General features: G+C 42.0%; 1 protein-coding gene across 1 annotated transcript in view; it reads left to right on the forward strand.

Annotated features, from left to right (window-relative positions):
• The first annotated feature begins 320 nt into the window (after positions 1-320).
• FBXW7 (F-box and WD repeat domain containing 7, E3 ubiquitin protein ligase) overlaps positions 321-20,944 on the forward strand; it is a 28,124-nt gene continuing 7,500 nt past the window's right edge. The window contains exons 1-6 of the mRNA XM_010185022.1: positions 321-403; positions 3,022-3,163; positions 10,202-10,336; positions 14,640-14,763; positions 16,131-16,267; positions 17,924-18,037. Coding sequence (XP_010183324.1) covers positions 321-403; positions 3,022-3,163; positions 10,202-10,336; positions 14,640-14,763; positions 16,131-16,267; positions 17,924-18,037 — 735 coding nt within the window. The remainder of the gene's footprint in view (positions 404-3,021; positions 3,164-10,201; positions 10,337-14,639; positions 14,764-16,130; positions 16,268-17,923; positions 18,038-20,944) is intronic.

Genomic DNA, 20,944 nt, shown 5'->3' on the forward strand with positions numbered 1-20,944 from the left:
AACAGTTCAGTAAATAAACCAAGGCGGAGTTCTGCGCACTTTTTAACATTGGAAATTTGGAAATTAGAAGAACGTAATTCCAATAGGGTTTGGACCCCAGAACAACAATAACATATACATGCACCACGTAAAACGGGTATCAAATATTGTTGAAGCTAGAAACTAAAATGTTGCTTGTAATAACCTTGTGAGCGACAACTTTGTTGAAATTGGGTACTAAAGCGAAAGGTGAAAATGGATGAATTGTGCAGAAAGATGCATAAGTGGGTCTGGTCATGTAACTAAACCCGTGTTGTTCCTCTTTTTCCCTCCCCTTGCAGATGAAGAGGAAGTTGGACCATGGCTCCGAGGTCCGTTCTTTCTCTCTGGGAAAGAAACCCTGCAAAGTCTCAGAATACACAAGGTAATTACGTGCAGCAGCACATCACTGCGTCCTGGTTTTGCGTGTGTCCCCTCTCTCCAGTTGCCAAGCCTGACTCATGCCTTCTCTTAACGTTGAAGCACTGTAGAGCAAAGAAGGAGTGGTATCAGCATTCGTCTGTTGCTCCTCTAATTTAAATTACGTGAGCTGAAGATGAGTTTTAATGAAGTAGTCAGACTTGCATGTCTTTGGTTGAGGTTTGTGTTTCATTCTAAATTTAGCATCCCCATTTACTTGGGAGACTTTTTGAAGGCTGAAGCATTCCCGGGAATAAAATCAATCAGATTTTTAAAAAGGGACATAATGGTAAACCCTAAGACTATTACAAACTGCAATCAAATGTATCACTTTGCTATGGTAACAGGAATGAGAGAATGGAAATTTATGTAGGCAGGGCAGACCGGCTGATCTGAACGGGAACACACACGCACTTGTTACCCACAATATGAAATTATTACGGGTTGTAGTCTGCGTCCTCACTACTCCTGAAGGGGACCAGATCACACAAATAAAGCTGCTGCTGCTCTGGTCTGCAGGGTAAGGCTCTCCTAAATGTGGGAAGCGGTGGTAGAGCAGGGCCCTGGTTGCACGCCTTACAACTGCAGTTCTTGCTGTGTAGTTGCCATAACAATTACACTCTGGTGCCACGCTGCTTCCCATCCCCTTTGAGTTTACACCCTTTTACGGTGTTTTTTGCCTGTAATAAGCATCAGCCCTCCCACAAGCATTGCGCTTCCCTCTAAAAACTGCCTGGAGACGTTGTTTCTTCTGAACACGCTGTAGTAGTGTTCAGTCACTGATGGATCTTCCAAAAGTAACTTCAGTGTTACTTCTATTCCTTTATCAGGTGGTGACTGAAAAGTCAGGATAGGGTGAGGAAGCAGGGTCCAGGGTGGCTTTTCAGATCTTTTCCAGGTTCCTAAGTCAATCTAAAGGAAGAGCGCTCTTGTTGGCCACCAGTTTTGGGGCCACACAGCGTCCTCTGCACCCCCCTAAGAGTAAAGAGTTCGGCAGCACAGAAAGTGCTCTTTTTGTCAGGTGTATCTGGCAGGTTCACAGGAACTGCTGGGCTTGTCCACGAACAAAAATCTTGTCATTTAATCTCAGGTCAAAGGAAAGAGGCTTTTAGATCCCATTTTGAATAACTGTTTTTGACTGAGAACCGGTTTGCAGCAGAAGAAATTAAAGTGTTCCTGTTCTACTGGGGCAAGCTCAAGGCTACATACTGCTTAGAGCCAATAGAAGCCAATTTTAAGAGCCTTATTTTGGGCCTTAAATGATAGGCCTTGTGCTGGATCTCTGTACAGGTGATGAGAAGCAGTAAGCTGTAAAACCAGATTTTATTTTAAAAATACTTCCAATTGTCGTTGCCTGGATTTTTGAGTCATTATTGGTGTAAAAGAGTCCTTAAATAACATCTGATCCTCTCTCTTTTAAGCTGTTTGATCATGTTTTCTTTAGTAATATTTAGACAAATGAGGCAGTTCTTGCGCCTGCTTGTTTTCATCTTCCCTAGGATCAGGCACTCTTTAAAATTTCCAGGCCTGATGAACTTTCATTGCATGTAACAGGCACAGCCAGTGAACAAATGTCATTAAGAGGATCCTTCATCTGTGAAACAGTATTTTCATACCAGCTTCTGTTTCTGTTATTACTCAGTAAAATGAACAGTTAAAAATAAGCCTATTCCAACCAGTCCTTACTTTTCTTTACCAGTTTGGGTAAAAGTTAGGACATGCTGTGATTGTCCTTCAGAACAAGGAAGAGTAGAGTGAAATATTTGTAGATTATGCTGAGATAAATATTGCAATGAACCTGCCGTGCAACATTTGAAGCTGCTTCTGTAGCCACTGAGAAGTCATTAAAACTCTGAAGCTCATACCTGCTAAAAAGCTGGGTTTATCAAACACAAAAGCAAAGGGTGTTTTGGAGTCCCACACTGTATTTAGAATTTCCATGCTTGTGCAGACACTACTGGAGTTCCACATTTCCTGCTCGGGAACACAACTCTGATATTCTGTGAACGAAGTACTTTACATTATGTAAAAAAAAGAAAACCCAGTCAGCTGTATTGCTTTAGACTCCTACAATAGCAGCTTAATCCCAGCTCTTTTAGAAGCTCCGTCCCCTATGAATGAGCTGGTTTTTAACACGTCAGAGTGAAAAAGTCAAACTGTAATTCAGGGAGCACCTTTGGCTCCTTTTCCCTCTTCACTGCACCCCCCCTTTAATTCCTCTGTCACTCCACCAACACGCAAACCTTAAAATACTGTACCAGTATTTCAAAGCGCGATTCCAAACCACTGAGCCTCTAGAACTGCTTGCTATTGCTAGCTCTTTGTCAACAAAATATATTAAGAGCTAAAAATAGGTGTATTTTTTTTCCTGTTTGGCAATGGAGTGGCACCAGCACATTTCACATCCAGGTGAGATTGAGCCCTGGCTGCCCACATCACCACGCCGGAGGCACAAATGCAGCCCAGAAGGGCAGGGAATAAGGAACAGTTGCAGTTTCTGTCCTAGATTTCTCTTTCTGCAATAGACTTCTAAATTTTCCTTAATGTTTTACACGTGAATATCACTTCTTGTTTGTCCTGCAGTACTACGGGGCTGGTGCCATGCTCTGCCACGCCGACTACTTTTGGGGACCTGAGGGCAGCCAATGGCCAGGGACAGCAGCGCCGCCGCATTACATCTGTGCAGCCGCCCACGGGCCTTCAGGAGTGGCTGAAAATGTTTCAGGTAACCGGCGCTTTGAGAAATAAACACCTGAAGCAGCTCACCTCCATGGTTTGAGTAAAGGGCTGCCTCAGTGAAGGCAGAAGATGCACCCCAGAATATCTCTGTTTGTGTACTGCTGCAAAAACAAATGGGCATCAACTTTAAGGAATTGTTGTTCACTCTTCCAGCTCGTTACTGTAGAGACTCACCAAAAATAACTGCTTTTTCTGGTTTCTTAATCAAATAACCCTTCCTGTTTGCTTTCACGTTTTCTGCAAAGCCTGTCCAGCGCCTCACAGCCGCCTGCATGGCCTCAAGCGAACTCGAAGGGTTTTTAATTGGAGTCTAGTAAGCGTTAGTGCAGGTGTAACACTAAATGTGTCTTAAGTCTGGTGTCTTCTAAGAATAGAAAGAAAAGTTTAGCAAAAATAGATTAAAAGGAAACTCAGTTTCTATTTTTACCTGATCTTTGTGTACTGAACGCAGTGTCAGCCAGTACACGTGTACACAGTTGGAGGGAGGGGGAAAGAGGTTTTCTGTGTCTTTCCAAAAGCCTTCAGCAATGCCTAAAATGTAATCTGAGGAAAGGAAAGGTGTGAAGGACAGTGGTGTGAACAGATTGAAACTTAAATCTGCATGGACACCAGTCTGGTAGCACCTAAGCCAATTTTGTGTGCATTAATACAAGCACAGTTTGGGGCAGGGCTCTGCCCCTCTCCCATAACCTGTACCACAGAGATCTCTTTCCTGTGCAGCTTTGCTCTCTATTTTGAAGAAGCAGAGATGAGTCCTAGTCATTGACTTGAAAAATGGAAATATTATGTCTTCATATCTTGATTAATAAACTGTTTCTCCTGAAAACATTTCCAAAAGGAGTAAGTAACTAATGCAGGCATTGTTTCACTTTCTATAGCAGGCAGAGACAGAGGAGCAATATTGTAGGTACAGTAGCAAGCATACAATTCTGCAGGCAGAAGCGTGCTTTGGGCTTGATTCATGCTGCCACATCATACCATCCATCTCAATCACTGTCAGTTCTGAACATTAAAATAATAATGTGGGACTTCTTCCCTCTTGATTTTTACACATTTATAATCTGCTTGAAACAGTGGAAAGTTTGGAGTTAGGATATTCTTGTACACATCATTCAGTTTCTTAAAAATACTCACATTTAGTTACTATGGTGCATCTTTATTGAGACTTCATAGAAACATGTCTTTTTAACCCCTAAGAATCATGTTTGAATGGTACTTCGCATATATGATAATGTAATACTACAGTGTATGGTGACATTTTGTAATGGTAAAGCCTTGTACTAACAAAAGCTGTTTTGTTATCTACAATGTACGATGTGTGCTTTCTCACATAAGATTGCTTGTTATCAGTAGTCAAATATTTTTTAAAAAATTGCTATGAAAAGCTGAAATGTTTGGTACAAACGTGCTTGACAATGAAAGCCATGCTGTCAGCTGTTTCACAGAATCACACAGAATCACAGAACGTTAGGGATTGGAAGGGACCTCAAAAGCTCATCCAGTCCAATCCCCCTGCCAGAGCAGGAACACCCAGATGAGGTTGGGAACAGGAAGGCGTCCAGGCGGGTTTTGAATGTCTCCAGAGAAGGAGACTCCGCAACCTCTCTGGGCAGCCTGGTCCAGTGCTCTGTCACCCTCACTGAGAAGAAGTTTCTTCTCAAATTTAAGTGGAACCTCCTGTGTTCCAGTTTGTGTCCGTTACCCCTTGTCTTATCATTGTTTGTCACCGAGAAGAGCCTGGCTCCATCCTCGTGACACTCACCCTTTAAATATTTATAAACATGAATGAGGTCTCCCCTCAGTCTCCTCTTCTGCAAACTAAAGAGACCCAGCTCCCTCAGCCTTTCCTCATAAGGGAGATGCTCCACTCCCTCCATCATCTTTGTAGCCCTACGCTGGACTCTCTCCAGCAGTTCCCTGTCAGGATAAGGAAAAGAAACGTGTAAGCTCATGGAAATTTTGCCTGTAGTTAAGTTGTTACTATTTTAGGGCTCCAAATTTGGGGTTAGTAATGTAGAAACCATGCTTTAATACACGTAAAATTAGATACTTTCAACTTTTCAAGATAACTCATTGCAGAACTAAGTTCCCAAATGCTGATCTATTCTCTTGAGAGAGAGAGGCCTCTCGTAGCTGGACACCATGGAGCAGCACTTATTGATCACTCTGTCACTGGAGTTTTTATTGCGTTCACAAAAGGGAGTCCCTTGCGTTAAAACCAAAAGCTTTCAAAGTCACGTACCTGCATCCCAGTGTTACATCTCCTTGGCTGATGCCAAACCACCTCATTACTTTCCACGTGAATGTTATGGAAGGTCAAGTCTTCAACAGTCAAGTGATAAAAGCACCTTCTTAAAGTAAGGGGAGCTGGTGCTGCCCAAAGGGCTCTTAAAAAGCAAGACCACTCTTCAGATAGTAAGAAAACAAAGTTTTGGGGTTTTTTAAAATTTATTTTGTATATGTTGTTGCTGCTGTTATGCTTTCTAGATGATCCAGGCCTTTTATTTTGAAAGTGATAAAAATCTAATGCCAAAAGGAGAAACATTTGGAAGTGTAGTTTCACCTTCCCTTTAAAAATGAAGATTCATCTTCCCTTTAAAAATGAAGATGTATATTGATTTCAGTGAAACGTTAGTCTGGAGAGAAAAACAGAAAAGCATTTTGATGCGTTCAGACCATTTAATTTCTTGAAGGCCTATTTGTTTCTTCTGTTTTGCAGTGACTCTTGGCTTCAGGTCTTTTTAAAGGCCACTATAAGATTCTCAAAACTCAGTGCCCAAGTGTATCTTTACAGGATTTTTTCTTTTACAAGAAATTTTATTTTATTTGAAGCAGGGTATATTTTTTAAGTCAAGAAATTGCTTGCCATAAGGAAAAAGAATGGGCTGCCTGCTAGGCTCAGTCAGAGATGGTACTGCTTTAAAAATTCAGCTCTCTTTCTCTCTTCATTCTTCCTACTTCACATACTTGCAGTGTTGGGTTTTATCTAAGAAATGTGATCAAAAATTTGCATTTTCTTGGAATACGTTGGGGCATACATAGCGGTGTTGAAAAGTTGTTCCAGACGGAGAAACCATGGGCAATCACTTTGAGTAACTATTGAGCATTATTATTTTCCCTAAAATTGGAAGCGTTTTTTTTCTCAGCAGTTGAGATCGTGTCCAAAATGCTTTTGCCATTTCTGGCTGGCGAGAGTACTCACTGTTCCTTGCCTTGACATAAATACTTGGCTAAGCCACTTAATTCCCATTACTCACCCTTCTCTATTTCTTCCGAAGCCACTCATGAATGCGTAAATGTGCAGACCGAGTTGTCCACCTCCGACGTGAAGCAGGCGGCAGCAGCTGTATCATAACCATCACTGCAGTGTCTGCTCTGCCTCTTGTGGGACCAGGCCAGGGTTTGGTGTTTCTGTAAGCTCAGAACAACCAAACTGCTTTCAAAGAAACTCTGTGTGAAGCCCGTGTCCAACCCATGGCGGGATGTAAGGGTCTGAACCAGTGGCTGCTCCTCTGGGCAGGTTCATGTCCTGTCTGGTGCAGATGTTCAGCCCTTGGGGACCAGACTGGGTTTAGAGATGGGTTAATGTGGGGTCTGCAGCACCATAACTCCTGTTGTGACAAACTCCTTGCTGATGTGGACAGTGTTTCTTCCAGTGGATGTTGCTTTTGTGCTGTTTTTAGCCAGACCAGGGTCCCTCTGAGGTGGAGGATGGCAGGGTTCTCAGTGACTGGTCCAGGAGTCAGACAGGAGCAGGGTCCAGAGGAGCCCTCCCTGCAGGTCTGTGTAACCACAGACCTCCATCACAGAATTCAATCACGGAGAACAGCACCCTGAAACTAAAACATTTTAAATTAGTGTCTTAAATATATATATACCTATAATAGAAATACCTATAGTAGAAAAAAAGTACAGAATTGCTGCAAAACTAATTGTACGAGTTGGAGCTAGCAGTTGAGAGCTGTGTGACAGAAGAGCATAGATGATGGAAGAAAGGAAGAAAGAAGAAGATGATAGAAAGATGGGTGGCCGGTCAGACAGGAGGGGTGAGGTGGACATTGTAGAAGCAGCAAAGCTGTCCTTTGTTTTGATGAAAAGCTTTTTTTGCATGCCTGAAGAAGACAGACACTTAAACATAGTAACGAAGGGGTAGTTTTTAGGTAAGTAGTGCCATGGTTGCAGCTGCTGCACAACTGAATGAGGGAATGGCGTGAACCAGCCAAAAGGCCTTGGCTGACAAATCAACACCTCGCTGGAGTGGGAAGGAGGGTGGATGTTTATTTAAGAATCTCGCATCATTCAGAGCGGTATCAGCAGTCCTTGCCAGCTTTCCTAGGGGTGTGTGAGTGAATCCTGGAGTTGCCTTTTCTAGGGGAACCTCTGCCCATAATAAAGGCTTTGTTTTAATTTTACATTAAAATTAAACTTAAGTTCTGAAGACAAGGAAAACCAATTAAACAAATGCATTTTAGACATAAAATATATTCTTTACAATTATATTCATATGAAAGGGAATCACTGGCAGAAATCCAAGATGTCTGCGCCCTACACCACGTGTCTCAAATGAGTCTCTGGTCATCTGCGGTGTTTGAAGCTTTGCAAACTGTGTGGCACACATGTATTTTATTTTTCTCTTCTGTGACACTTGTTTTTCAGCAAAGCCACAACGTTTTTCGTCCCTCCTCCACTCAGTGTGCTACGTGCAATTTTTGTAGCAAACAGATCAAGCTATGGGGCTAATTTACCAGTCTTGCCTTTGTTAATGCAAACAGTTGCGTTCCTCCCAGTTTTCGATGCGAAATGTTTCCCTCAGAGACCCCTTACTGCTGTAGCTGGAGGTTTGTTTGCTTAAGTGAAAGACTGAGGGGACAGTGTCCTAGAAGAAAACGTTTTGTAGCAGCGATTGCTCAGGAAGAGCCTTAGGAAGGCGCCTGCAGCCATCCCCTGGCGGTGGCTGGACAGATGAAAGGGGCGCTGCTTTATTCGCTAGCATCTTTCCCATTCTCGATTTTGTTTCCCTTTCCTGTGCGGATCTGCATTAGATTTTAAAGACAGAGATGTCTGAGAGTTACAGATGAAGGTAGCGTGCAGTGGAATTATTAATCAGTAACGTGTGCAAACTGCTCGCAGTGTTTGCACAGCAGAAAACAATGCTCAGGTTGAGCTGTTCTAATTTAATAAATGTAGCCGTTTATAAACTGAGGGTAGGCTGACCTCGACAGTTTATATCATGAGGAAGTAGCACAGGTATTGCTTCCCCTTTTTGTTTAATTCTTCTGAATTCAAAGACGGCTGACGGATGAGATTAAAGATTGCAGGTGTTTGTTCCCAGCGCCAGCTCTGCTCTGGGTTAGTGAAACAGGCAGCGGTTGGAAAGTTGGGGAGATGAATGCTTCTTCAGTGCGGGATTTATGGACAACCGCTCCGCCATGCAAATGTTTCTGTTGAGAGGGATTTAGGATAAAAGCCGTCTGTAGCAGCACTGCTGCAGTTTGTGCTGAGACGTTCTTGTTTCTTTGCAATACTTGGGAGTTTTGGAAGTGGTGGATGTGAGCCACGGTGCTCGCTCTGTAATTACAGCAGCTCCAAGCTGCTCGCATTGCCCCGATGGGACGGGGTCACCTGAAAGTCAGGTGGGTCGTCGTGGGGGTAAATTGCACTTTTCAAAGTATTTTGACATTTTAATTAGGGAGAAGTGATGCCACACGATGATCTTTCTGCATCAAGTAAAGCAGGGTGTTCATCTGCTTTGCGTTGGCTTTCCAAAATTCCTCCTCCTCCTCCTTCCCTTGCCTCAGTCTGCAGAAACCTCACAAGATACAAATGTTGCAGTATTATAGAGAGGGGGTCAATTGTCAGAATCACATCCGGAGGTTGGAAATAGAGACCAAGAGTAATAAAGGTCCTGAGGTACAGGGCAGATTAGTACAGAAATCTTAATTGTAAGGTACCTTGCCTTCTCTTTTATTTCAGTTAGCCTCTTACCATCACGGTAACACCATTTGTATGTGCTAATTTACTTGTAAATGTCACTGTCGAAGACATTCAAGATCATGAACCTGCTCCCAAAACCTGCGATGTCACATTTTCTCTCCTCTCTGAGGCTTTATTCATGCTCTCATTCTGTTGCAAATCAGCGGTGGATGTTGGTTTTGCTTGTAGAAGTTGTTTTTTTTTTTCTTTAAATTATTTTCACATAACAAATCAAAAGTCCTGGGTGAGCATGGATGAGTTTAAGACTCGCTTTTCAGACATGCAGTGTTTTCAGTTACTAATTTTTTTCCTACAAATGATGCTGCTACTCTGCTCTGCTCTCAAACGAGAGCCTTATTAAAATCTTCAAATTTGATGGTGCCCATTAGTAAGAATGTGAAGTAAGAAAATTACCAACCAAAATTCTCTGTTTGTTCAAGTGTAAATTGATACTTACAAAATATATGTTGGTTTATAGCCAGGATTCTGAAATTACGGCATCGTCACCTAGGGACATGCCATAGTAATGAGCAGGCAATAAGATAATTGACTTTTAGAGAAAGTTTCTTTCCTTTCCTCTCGTTTCATTTAAAGTTTTTGGTCGGCCAGATGAGACGCAAAGGTTAAAAGTTATGGTCTCACTTGAATGCACAGAAGACGGAGAGGGAGCGCTTTCTGTTGCAACCCCTTCATTGTCAGCAATGTGTGTGCAGATTTCATCTACTTCAAAAAAGGCTTAATTAATTTAATTATTATTATTAAATATTATTATCTGTTTCATTACTAATCTGTATGTGTACGTATAACAAATCCTTTCTTAGCTTATGAGTCACTGTAGTAATTCTGAATATTTTGTGTTGATTAACTTCTCATTTTTGTGTAATTAACATGAGCATTTATCTTCCTGGCTTTTTATAATAACGCTTGTATATAGGTCGACAAGGAAATTTAACTTGCCTTTTGGCAAAGCAACAGCACTTATTAATATAAACCAAATTAACTAGTGTATTAAACTAAGCTTAACGTTTCTTTCTTTTTCTTCTCCTTGCAGAGCTGGAGTGGACCAGAGAAGTTACTTGCTTTAGATGAGCTGATTGACAGTTGTGAGCCCACCCAAGTAAAACACATGATGCAAGTGATAGAGCCCCAGTTTCAAAGAGACTTCATTTCCTTGCTCCCAAAAGAGGTGAGAAATGCAGGGTAACACTGGCCCAGGCGCTGCTGCCACCCTTTAAAACCTTCCGTGCTGGTGGTGCCGTTCGGTTTTGCCACCGTGGTGATGTGAACTGGTGATAGAGGCCCACAGGTTGGTGCACTGCCATAACAGGGCCTCTAATTTCAGATTAACGTCCCGTTATCTCTTAATAGGCGTTTAGATACCTGGAAATACGGATGCCTCCTTTAAGCAGAGTCCCAGTAGCTTTAGAAGTATCTCTGTATCTTAATTGGGCTGATTGTGGGGTTTCTTGAGAACTAATTCTGTTAGGACATGCACACACGCAAATTTCCTCTGGATGCAAGACCTTTCTGTGCGTTACTTTGTAAGTATAAGCACTTTTGGTTAATGCTTTAAGTGGTGGGAGTTTTGAGAATGTTATCTTGGAATTTATTTTAAACACACCGTGCCCTAAATTCTCTACCAAAAAACCCAAAAGTAAACCCATAAGAGCACTTCTCGCTGAGGATAAAGCCAAACCCTAATTAAGCAGTATCTTACAGTAAATCCTTTACTGCAAATCCGATCATGTTGTATCAGGTTAAAGAGAAACTTAAGATTTAGATTTCGGTGTGTGTACTCTTCACTGTGTGTAACTAAAATCTGTCCACAGAAGAGTAATTCTTGGTGTTCTCACAACTAGAACAGGAGGGTGGATATGAAGGATTTTAAACCCAGTTTATAAGTGAATTATTAAATGAATGTGTTTTAGTTCATTTAGAAATGGTGCTTCTGACCTTGATTGGTTTTAGGGAATTGGATATTGTTTTGTTATTTGGAGTAGGGAGTGAGTCTGTTTTCTTTTGCCAGATCTACTGCATGTTGGGTTTTCCACAGGAAAATTTTCATGAGGGCTGAAGGCTTTGTAAGTCTTCGGTTACTGACACGTTACAAAGCAAGATATTCTGGTGCTAGTATTTGGTTGCTGTGTTTAACGTGGCCTTAGTACCTGAAGACTGTTCTGTATCTGTGTTTCTTGACTTTTTTCTTCTGGTGTATATCCTGTTTTTGAATACTCAGATGTACAAAACCATTCTTTTCTTTTATACACTGTCATGAGTTGGGAAGTGTCACAACCGTCCCTTGCTGGTCAGCATTTGTAAGGGTTGGAAGCAATTTATGCTGTGAGCATTGGCTTAGCAGACATGCCATGAGGTCAGGATTTACAGAAGCAGTTCCATGGCACTGATAAATGGAAAGGACGCTGGGGAGAAGAAGAGTTGAGTGAGACCTCTGCATGGGTGCCATGTTCCTAGAGAGGCTGCCCAAAGCAGCCTTGGCTCAGAGGCAGAGGAAGGCAGCAGGACTTCGTAGTTTGGGAAGACAGAAGATACTTTGCCACTTCTGCATCTATTAAATCTGGAAATTTAATACAGAATTGATAACAGGAACTCGCAGCTCAGCTCTCTGCATGATTTAGAGGCAAAACTAATCCAAGTACAACAAGTGATCCAATTGTGCTGTAACTAAGGATCATATTATTTCAGTTTTAGCAGTTTCTTCCCAGAAAAGATGCGCTATTTAGCTGTAAAACTTTCTCATTTATGTTTCTTGACTCCATTGTAAGCTACTTGTGTTTAATTTGTTTAATTTACTTTTAGTGTTTGTTCTTGCCTCTTAAAACCAGAATGTTGTCAAGCGCTGAGCTTCATGAAAGGCTGACTTCTCCAGGGAAGCTGGCTTAAATAACTTTAGCTTCCTAACTCCTAAATTAACCGAGTTAAGCAAAAAAAAACTTAACCTCACCATCTCCTCTCCCTTTTGAAGATCGTTCTTCACCCAGCACTCCCAAGCAATGCTGTCCCCAGCTCTGGCGGCAGCAGGGGATGACGAACCAAGCTGCGGGGGGCAGGAGGAGGTTTTTAGGGTCAGTAATTCTGCAAATGGGCATCCCGAGGAGAGCCGGCGTCCTGTGCAAACACGCTCCCCTGAGCTGTCGCTCCGCGTTAACGTCCGTGGTGATCTCCAGTGCTCTTGGGTGCAGTGCAGGGATTGTATTACCTAACCAGAACGAGGAGATGATTTGGACAGGAGGGCTCTTCTTCAAAAACGTTTTCAGCAATGCAAAGACAGTAACTTAATAGCTGAATAACCGAGAAAATGTTTGCTTTTCTCCTGAGGAAGCATGCAGTCAAACAATTAATCTGAAATGAATGCTTCTGTTTTCTTGCCGAGACTTTAGAAATAATTATTGAAATTACTTGTTTGGGAAAACCGGGTTCAGAAGCGATCAGATGGGGAGTTTTTCTGAAATCAGTCAAAGAAATGGGGGGTGTGTGTGTGTGTGAGTGAGTGAAGGAGAAGGCGAGAGACTGGTTATTACTGGGCATTATTCACACTGCAGCGGGCAGTCGTCACAGTTGAGCTGAAGGTCAGAGCTCTGCTACCTGAAGTCTTCTTACAAGGAGATCCATGAGCCAAAGGGACGTCATCTCTCACGCACTGCTAATCTTAAAGTCAACTCTGGGCTGTGTTGACCCTTGATGACTATTTAGATAAATATAGTCTAAAATAAATGTCACCCGCGTGTAACCTGTTTTAGAATCAGTTGGCTCGCAGGTTTTAATTAACACCATCTTAGCAAGCGTCCATATCTGTAGAGATGGGACAAGTGATATTTAAACGAACTCTGCTGCCAGTTAAGCAACATCCAGCGAAAACGGAAAGGATCTCTTTCGTGTTTGAGTCTTGGACTGTTTGTGTCTTAGGAAACAGCACTTAAACAGTTTCACATACCAGGAATTAAGACAGAAAGTCTGAAAGGCTGGGCACAGTTGTTGCTGTTGAAATTGTAATAAAAATAATCCACACCAGCTCCCAAATGCTGACTCCCTGAGCAGGGGCAGAAGGGAGATTCCTCAGCTTCATGGCCTGGGTGCATGTGGGATCCGATGCGTAACTCCAGACCCAGGTTCCTCAGTCCTGTGTGCTCAAGGTGGGCTGCAGGTGATGGCTTGCAGACAAGGTGTGCGTGCAGTCAAAACGCATGCAGTGCTTGCACACCGAATTTGTATTTCCTGCTCAGTCCCTGGCTGGTCTGTTACCAAAAGTAAACGTTTCTTACATAATAAGGTCAAAAATCTGCTGAGGTCAACAGCCCACAGTTATGACTTCCTTACTGGATTTCAGTCTGCGCTGCTTTGAAGGGCAGGTTCTATTTATACACATTGTAACCCCAGCTAAAAATTAAATAAAAAGTCCTAAACGCAAGAAGATATGTCAAGCAGAAGTAGAAGAAGTGGATGATCTGATTTCCCTGACAACTTCTGCATCCTGTTAGTTACTGACAGAGAGCTCGCTGCTGCTGCAGCACGCGAGTGCTTCTCTGCATCACTTTTTATCAGTATTGTTCTGCAGAGATTTTTGGCTGTGGAAGGGATCTCCCTGCCTCTTCCCTTTCTGTTTTCTGTGACCAGGGAGATGCGTTGTTGCTGTCCAGTAGTAAAGCTGTGCTTGGTCATCGTACCCTTAAGCGTAGCTGTCCCTATGTTTTGGATTGTGTTTTAGATGCCTCTGTCCCAGCTTAAGGCTTCAATACATCTGAAGGTATTTGTGGAGATCTGGGGGTTTTTATCATGGTCATTATATGGCTTAGCTCAGTCAGCCGAGGTCTGAGTGCTCCCAGTAACCTTTAATTTTGTCACGTGGAAAAGTTCACCCTGTTTATCTTCTGGTGCTTACTGGGATTTCCCCCATGGTTTTGGTAACATCTTGTGCACAGCATTGAAGTTAACAGTTAACTTATTTCAGTCCTTAAAACTCCCTGTGACACCACTTAGGAGTGCTTCCGAACTCAAGTGCACGTAGCATTTCCTTTTTTGGGGTTCAGGCTTACAGAGGGGTATTGCTTGTCCCCACATACTTCCCCACATGGCGAGCGTTGTGTTTTCTAGTTAAACTCTCAAAATATATGATACCCTTGTTAGCTAACATAGCATAGGCGTAATTGTTTCAGTGATAATTCTGTTAATGCTTCAAAGTAGCGTGGATTACATTTTTAAAAGATAATGGTGATTTCAGCTGACATCTACTCTCTTGGAAATACAAGAACCATTTCTGATGTGATGCGTATGGATTTAGTTACTTAAGATGATTGTTACGCTTCCCGTGCCCACTGGAATAAACTGGAGCTCTGTTAAGTTTCTGAGCTTGTTTAATAATTTACTGTTTCAATTTTCCATATTTCAGCCCCTGATGTGTGATAATACTTGGAGTTTCTTCACTTTGCCTTTCAAAAGCAGTGCAGAAAATAGTCTTTTTTCTGTTTTTCCAGCTGGCACTGTATGTGCTGTCATTCCTGGAACCCAGGGACCTTCTGCAGGCAGCCCAGACTTGTCGCTACTGGAGAATTCTGGCTGAAGATAATCTTCTCTGGAGAGAGAAATGCAAAGAGGAGGGTAAGGCTGAGCGCAAGGATGGATGCGATGGTCAAAGTGTTGGTGTCAGAAAAAGTGCAGCTCATTTACATAATAAGCTTAAAGTTTTACGAAGGCAATTCGGGTGACTTTAAACTTACTGCTAGTGATGCTTTGAGCTATGCGGTGTGTATCTCTGTCGAAAGCAGGAAGCAGAAATAATCCATGGTGTACTAGAAATGAAACTAGAGTTAAGTTGGAACATCCTCTTTTTACAGTACAATAGGAGTATGTTTTAAAAATACTTTTTTTTGCTTTTTTAAGGATTATTTTTATTCAAAATACAACCAAAGCAAATAAGAGCTGAGATGTAAAAATAACAGGAGTATAATCTTGCAGTTTGCAAATAACATGGAGAAGGAACTGTTTCAGTGGTCAGATAGACAATGTGAATGTAGCTGGCCGTTTGTAGAGGTACCAGATGTGTGACCTCTTAAATCTTCTCTAAAGATTCTTCTCTAACAAATTTCAGTGAAAATGCATGAAGAGGACAGAAGGGGAAGAAGGAGAAGGTTGAGAGGGGATTGTGGGCCTAGAAGTATAAATAAATATGGCAGGGTGTGAGAGCACAGAGAAACAAAGCAGTGTTGTAGACTGGTGAGACTCAGTGAGGTGCTTGGGCAGATGAAGGAGCAGTTAATTCAGGACTTGCAGATAGAGACACCAGAGCAGGGCTAAAAGCAGAGGAGTGGAAAGAGAAAAAGCAGAGAAAAGACAGATGGGTTAGAGAATGATTAAAAAAGATCTGTCTGTAGCAGCAAGGCTAGAACAAAGCACTGCCGCTTAAGTGTCAATTCAGAAAGGGCACAGCTATCCTTAAATTCCAGCCAGGAGAGGCCAATGCCCAAAGCACACAGCCTCTTCAATCAAGAAATGAATTAAGAGCTCACCAGTATCAGGAGTCATGGTGAACTTAAAGGTAATGAAGATGGGTGACCAGAGAGGAGGACCACAGGCAGAAAGGTTGCCTTTTGAAGGGTTCCAAAATGTGAGCGTACAAGTGGTTATGGACCTTGTTGGACGATAACCATTTGAAAAAGGCAATATTTTGCTCCATTGCCTCAGAAAGGGAGAATCCAAAATCAAGCTGGTGCATTGCCAGCAAGCAATGATGAACTAGAGTGTTTCCAGCCATGGTCACGGTCATGATTGCGCTTAAACGAGAAGGAAAGATGTACTGTGAAGAGCCGAGGAGCAGAGCGGTCACTGACACAGTGCAAATATTGGCACACGGGAGTTGCGAGTTGCGTCAATGCAGTATTCGCTGCAAAGGTTTGGGAGGGAGAGAAGTTGTTTTGGTTGGGGTGGTCTCATCTCTCCCCCTTCCCCTTTTTTTAAACTCACTTCAGGGATTGATGAACCATTACATATCAAGAGGAGGAAGGTAATAAAACCAGGCTTTATACACAGTCCGTGGAAAAGCGCCTACATCAGACAACACAGGATTGATACCAACTGGCGGCGAGGAGAGCTGAAATCGCCTAAGGTGAGCTCCTGAGCTGTGTGCTGCCATGAACTAAGGATCCACTCGCAGGTTGGGATTTTGCTTCAGAAAAGCCAGACAATCCATGCATAAAAGCAATGTATTGTTACAGAAAAAAAAATAATTTGTATTTTAGCTTACCCTGGGTTTAAATGAATTCCTGAGCACCATATTAGCAAGTCAGAACGGGATTCACACAGCAGAATTCTTTCACTGCTGTTGTAATAATTTCTGTACAATTTGGTGAATCCCAAATATGCCAGTCTCTTTGAGACAGATAATCTCAGAAACTCGATTGGAAGTACTTACATTTAAAGTTAAACAGATACACATGTATAATCTATATAAATACATACTTATGTCTGTATTTGTAGAGCTGGGCCATGTCACAACGTACAAACACTCCACAACTATTTTGTGATCATGTCATGCTTTATTTTTATACATACGCTTCTAAGTGGAGCAGCACAAGACAATAACTTCATTACATGTTAAGATTTTGTTGTTGTTTTCATAATATTAAAATTTTTTTATGACAGTGATAGGTGATTACATCTTTTCCAACATGAAGCTATGAAGCAATGCTTCAAACCTTTTGTAAAACAGCAGCTGTCTGATCAAACCTGGTATTGCACACGCAGCCAGGGACATGAAGAAAACCCGTACTCGTAGCCTTTTAAGGATTTTAAGGCAGTTTGCCTGTTTTCTTCAGTACTGTACAACAAAATAATACAAATAAGAACAAAAAAAATATCCCGTGGAAAACCTATGGCTATATCCTGCTGTTTATTTGGCCGTGACTTATGTACATCTCTGGCAAGGGCTCTGCATTTCTTGCCTTGATACGCCACATCAAGTTATCTTGGAATTATTATTAAAATTACAGCCCCGGGCATTATCCAGATGCCCATTTCATTTCGGTGAACGTCTTGAAAAGGGTTCCTTAAATAAAATATTCCTCATCCTATGTATTCTCAGAAGGGAGTTTTGGGGGCTTTTTTTTGCTGTATTGCAGTAAAATACACTGAATTTCAGTTTTCCCAAATAAGCACTGAAGATGCCAGCTCTGTGAAGCAGCATTCCAATCCACATTTCCAGCACATTGAACTGATGCTTTTGTTTGTATTTAATTAACGGTTTTCTAGTTTTTGACTTCGGTGCTGCCTGGCATTGAACAGATTACAACGCTTGTCTGATAGGGAAAAAGAAATAGATATAGTCAGCCTTGACCACTGGAATACAAGTATGTAGTAAATAATACAGCCCCATCCTTTTCCATTCAAGATCAAAACAACTCTTACAAGCCTGAGCAAAAAAACAACTGTAATAAAAAAATCAAGCGATGGAGTAACTGCGGAGGAACTGAGCACCGTCCAGTTACCACTGTCATTAGTGGGTTTTCGTGGTGTTTTTAGGAGGGTTACAGTAACTGGAGTGTGCTCGCTGAGCAGTGCACTGTAGCTCCATGGAAGAAGGAAAATTCCTTCTGTGAGCCCAGCTGGCGGTAAATGAGAGTTGACACACGGGATCAAGGGGCCTTATCACTATCGAAGCAACTCTGGCGTTTTGTAATGTATGAATCAGAAGAGCGCTTTGTTTCCCCATGCCTCGCTAATCTCCCTGTTAAATTCGGTTCGTTTCTGTGTTGGTTCCCGCCAGGTGCTCAAAGGCCACGACGACCACGTCATCACCTGCCTGCAGTTCTGCGGGAACCGCATCGTGAGCGGCTCCGATGACAACACGCTCAAAGTGTGGTCGGCGGTCACGGGCAAGGTAGGGCACCTGTTTTTGCTGGATTCTTTAGGACACGAGCTCCAGGTAGGGCTTTGGTACCTCAAAAATGCCACTGTGCCATCAGCCCCCACTGCAGGGTGGTCATTGGTGCCGTCCGGTGCAAGGAACGGAAGAAGTACTGGTAAATATTTGGGTCGTCTTTTCCTACACAGAAACTAGTCTGGTTCAAAAAAGTCACCTTGATGTGGAATTGCAATGCTGCTCGTGTTACCACGGGTGTATGTCCTTGTTCTCTTGGCAATTCTGCTATTCTTGTGGAGGCGTTTGTGACATGGATTCTAAAGAATTTGGACAGATATGTTACTTTATCTTCCTTAAAGCTTAATTTAGCCTGCTTTTACCCCTCTGGAGCTCCTTTTCTCACTTGTCTTCTAGCATTCTTTCTGTTGTTTTCAAGCCATTGAAACGGGGTGTTGGTTTTACTGGCTCTGATTTCAAGTACAGAGTTTGTTTTTCTTTCTAAGCTATTATATTGCTGAGCCACCAGGAAAAAAAAAGTAACTTGCTTTAGGTTTAAATATTTCGTATTAAATTAGACCCAGCTCAGGCAGGAATTTCATAAGCTTCAATGATTTAATTTTGGCTTAGAGAAGCAAAACAATACGTGCAATCAAAAAGACAGTACTGAACGTTTCACTCATGTTAGACTATCACAGCTACTCAGCACACAGGGTTTTTTTGGTTTAAGGTGACTGACCGTGCTCCAAGGATATAGAAACGGCCTCGGGGAAATGGTGGCTTTGTCTTCTAGACCTGCACTGTGTGTCCTTAGCTTGTTTGTAGTGGTAGAGTTGTGTGGACAACAGGAAAGCTGTTGAGGAGATCATGTTTGAGATGTAAAAGGTAGCCACTTTATATACAGTGTCGAAGCTGAATGTGTTAAGTATTTGTCTTTGCATGCCTAGAAAATCCTTGATGGGATTGTAAATGCTGTGGGGAAGAATAAAATTAAAAGCAATAGGCAGCCTCACCCTGCCTCTCTTGGCTTCCCTACAACAAACTGGCTAATGAAGGAGCCCATATTGAAATTTACATTTTTTAATTGAAAAGGGCAGCCTAAACTGAAATGAGAAATACTTCCTTTGTACATAGCACCCTCTCAAAAGCAAAGTGTGCCTTTAAATGTATAAAATTGATCATAGGAGCTTGACTTAACCATTCCCGTTTGGGGTTTTTTTTTAAATAATTACAAATCCTAGTGTGACTGCTTACCCCAAACCTTTAAGGGAGCCAGAAATTGTCTATGAAAGACGGAAGAGTGCTGTATCAGCCCTGATGCTTACTGATGCTGAAGAATTAATAAAATAAAAAATACCCTAAAGGTTGGTTTGTGCAAATGAACATGACTAAATAATTCCCTTGACAGATGTAAAGCCCAAAATAAGGATTCTCTGTTCTTACTGCTTTAGAAGGATGATATCTTAAAATACGAGCAAATCGGTTGAAATTGAAAAAAAAATTGGGAACTGTAAAAGCGAATAACAGCTATGAACTGAAAAAGATGGATTTGATAGCAGTGAATTAAAATAGGAGCCAGGAATTGCAGAAGACTGGTAAAAAGTGTTAAAGAACAGGAAATCTGTGTACAGCAAAAAAAAGCAAGGCATTTTCAAGGGTGTTAGAAAGAACAGGATATTAACAACAGAAATTAGTGTACTGTCGGTGGTGCAGAAAAAATATTTATTTTGGGAGAAAATTCATGTGATGGAAATACAGCGTGCAGTGATAATGCAACATCTCAGCAGAATCTCACAAGGATGTTAAACAACAAAGTTATGGTTTTCCTTAGTACAGCTGAGCCAGAGAAGCTGTACTTGATGGTTTCAGAGTAACCTATGGGGTAAAATTGGTGGCTTTTTCCAAAAGGTATGAGGAGGTCCAAAGGATGGCCAGAAAGCTAAAATGTGTCACTCTTTAAGTGGAGTGAACTGAAAGACTGCGTATTTAGGATACATTATCACAGATAAAAATATTGGACTATGTCGAGAGGAGTCAACTAACAGTTAAAGGAAGGCCATGGCAATTAATGCCACTTAGCATTAGATTACAGAAAAAGAGATCATCAAACTGTCTTGACCTCTCTTGTCATGCAGTTACAGGTTTGACTGATAAAAATAATAGTGCAGAAATAGCTGGGTATGTGCACGGCAAGGCTGCATCCCCATGACACGACTGAAGAAAATAGAGCAGCGCAAAAATCAACATGGCACGTATTTAAATGGGTTAGGAAGTGGGTAATTATAGAGATCATGTCGTTACCGTAAATGCAGAATCTTGATGGAGTATCTTTCTGGAGGGGTCTCGCAAGGATCTCGTCTTGTCTGTGCTAATTAGCACTTATTGCTGCCTGGTGAGAAAGCCTATAGAGTCGGTGCTGGTGAGGAATACGGGCTGAGAGACACAGACATGGCATTGTTCAGAGCAACGGAGTATTGATAGGAGCAGGTGTGAGCAAACACTGTCTTGTCCTTGGTGAGAAACCAGCTCTTACGTTTGGGATCAGAGAAGGTAGGCTGTGCTCATGTGGTGTGGGATTCCCTCCTGGGCAACAGTCAAGTCTGGAAAAAAAAAAGGTTTGAAATGTGGTTTTGTAGTGTAGATGCTGGAGCTCAGGCTTACAGAATGTGATGTTTCTTGGATAAACAAACAAACAGCAAAAAACAAGAGTTTATAGATTGGTGGTAAAACTACTAAGTGAATGCTTTCTCCAGTTCTGACATGCTTCAAAAAGCTATTGGAAAACATGCAGTGACTCAGGAAAATTCCAGGAAAATGACTCAGGGCTGCAAAACGTGCCCTGTATTGAGAAATCTGGCAAGAGAGCTTAGCTTATCAAGGGCAAGATTATGGGGAGAATTCCTTACAGTCAGAGTACCAACAGTGGAG

The sequence above is a fragment of the Mesitornis unicolor genome, unplaced genomic scaffold (assembly GCF_000695765.1).
Source record: "Mesitornis unicolor isolate BGI_N332 unplaced genomic scaffold, ASM69576v1 scaffold4115, whole genome shotgun sequence".
NCBI lineage: Eukaryota > Metazoa > Chordata > Aves > Mesitornithiformes > Mesitornithidae > Mesitornis > Mesitornis unicolor.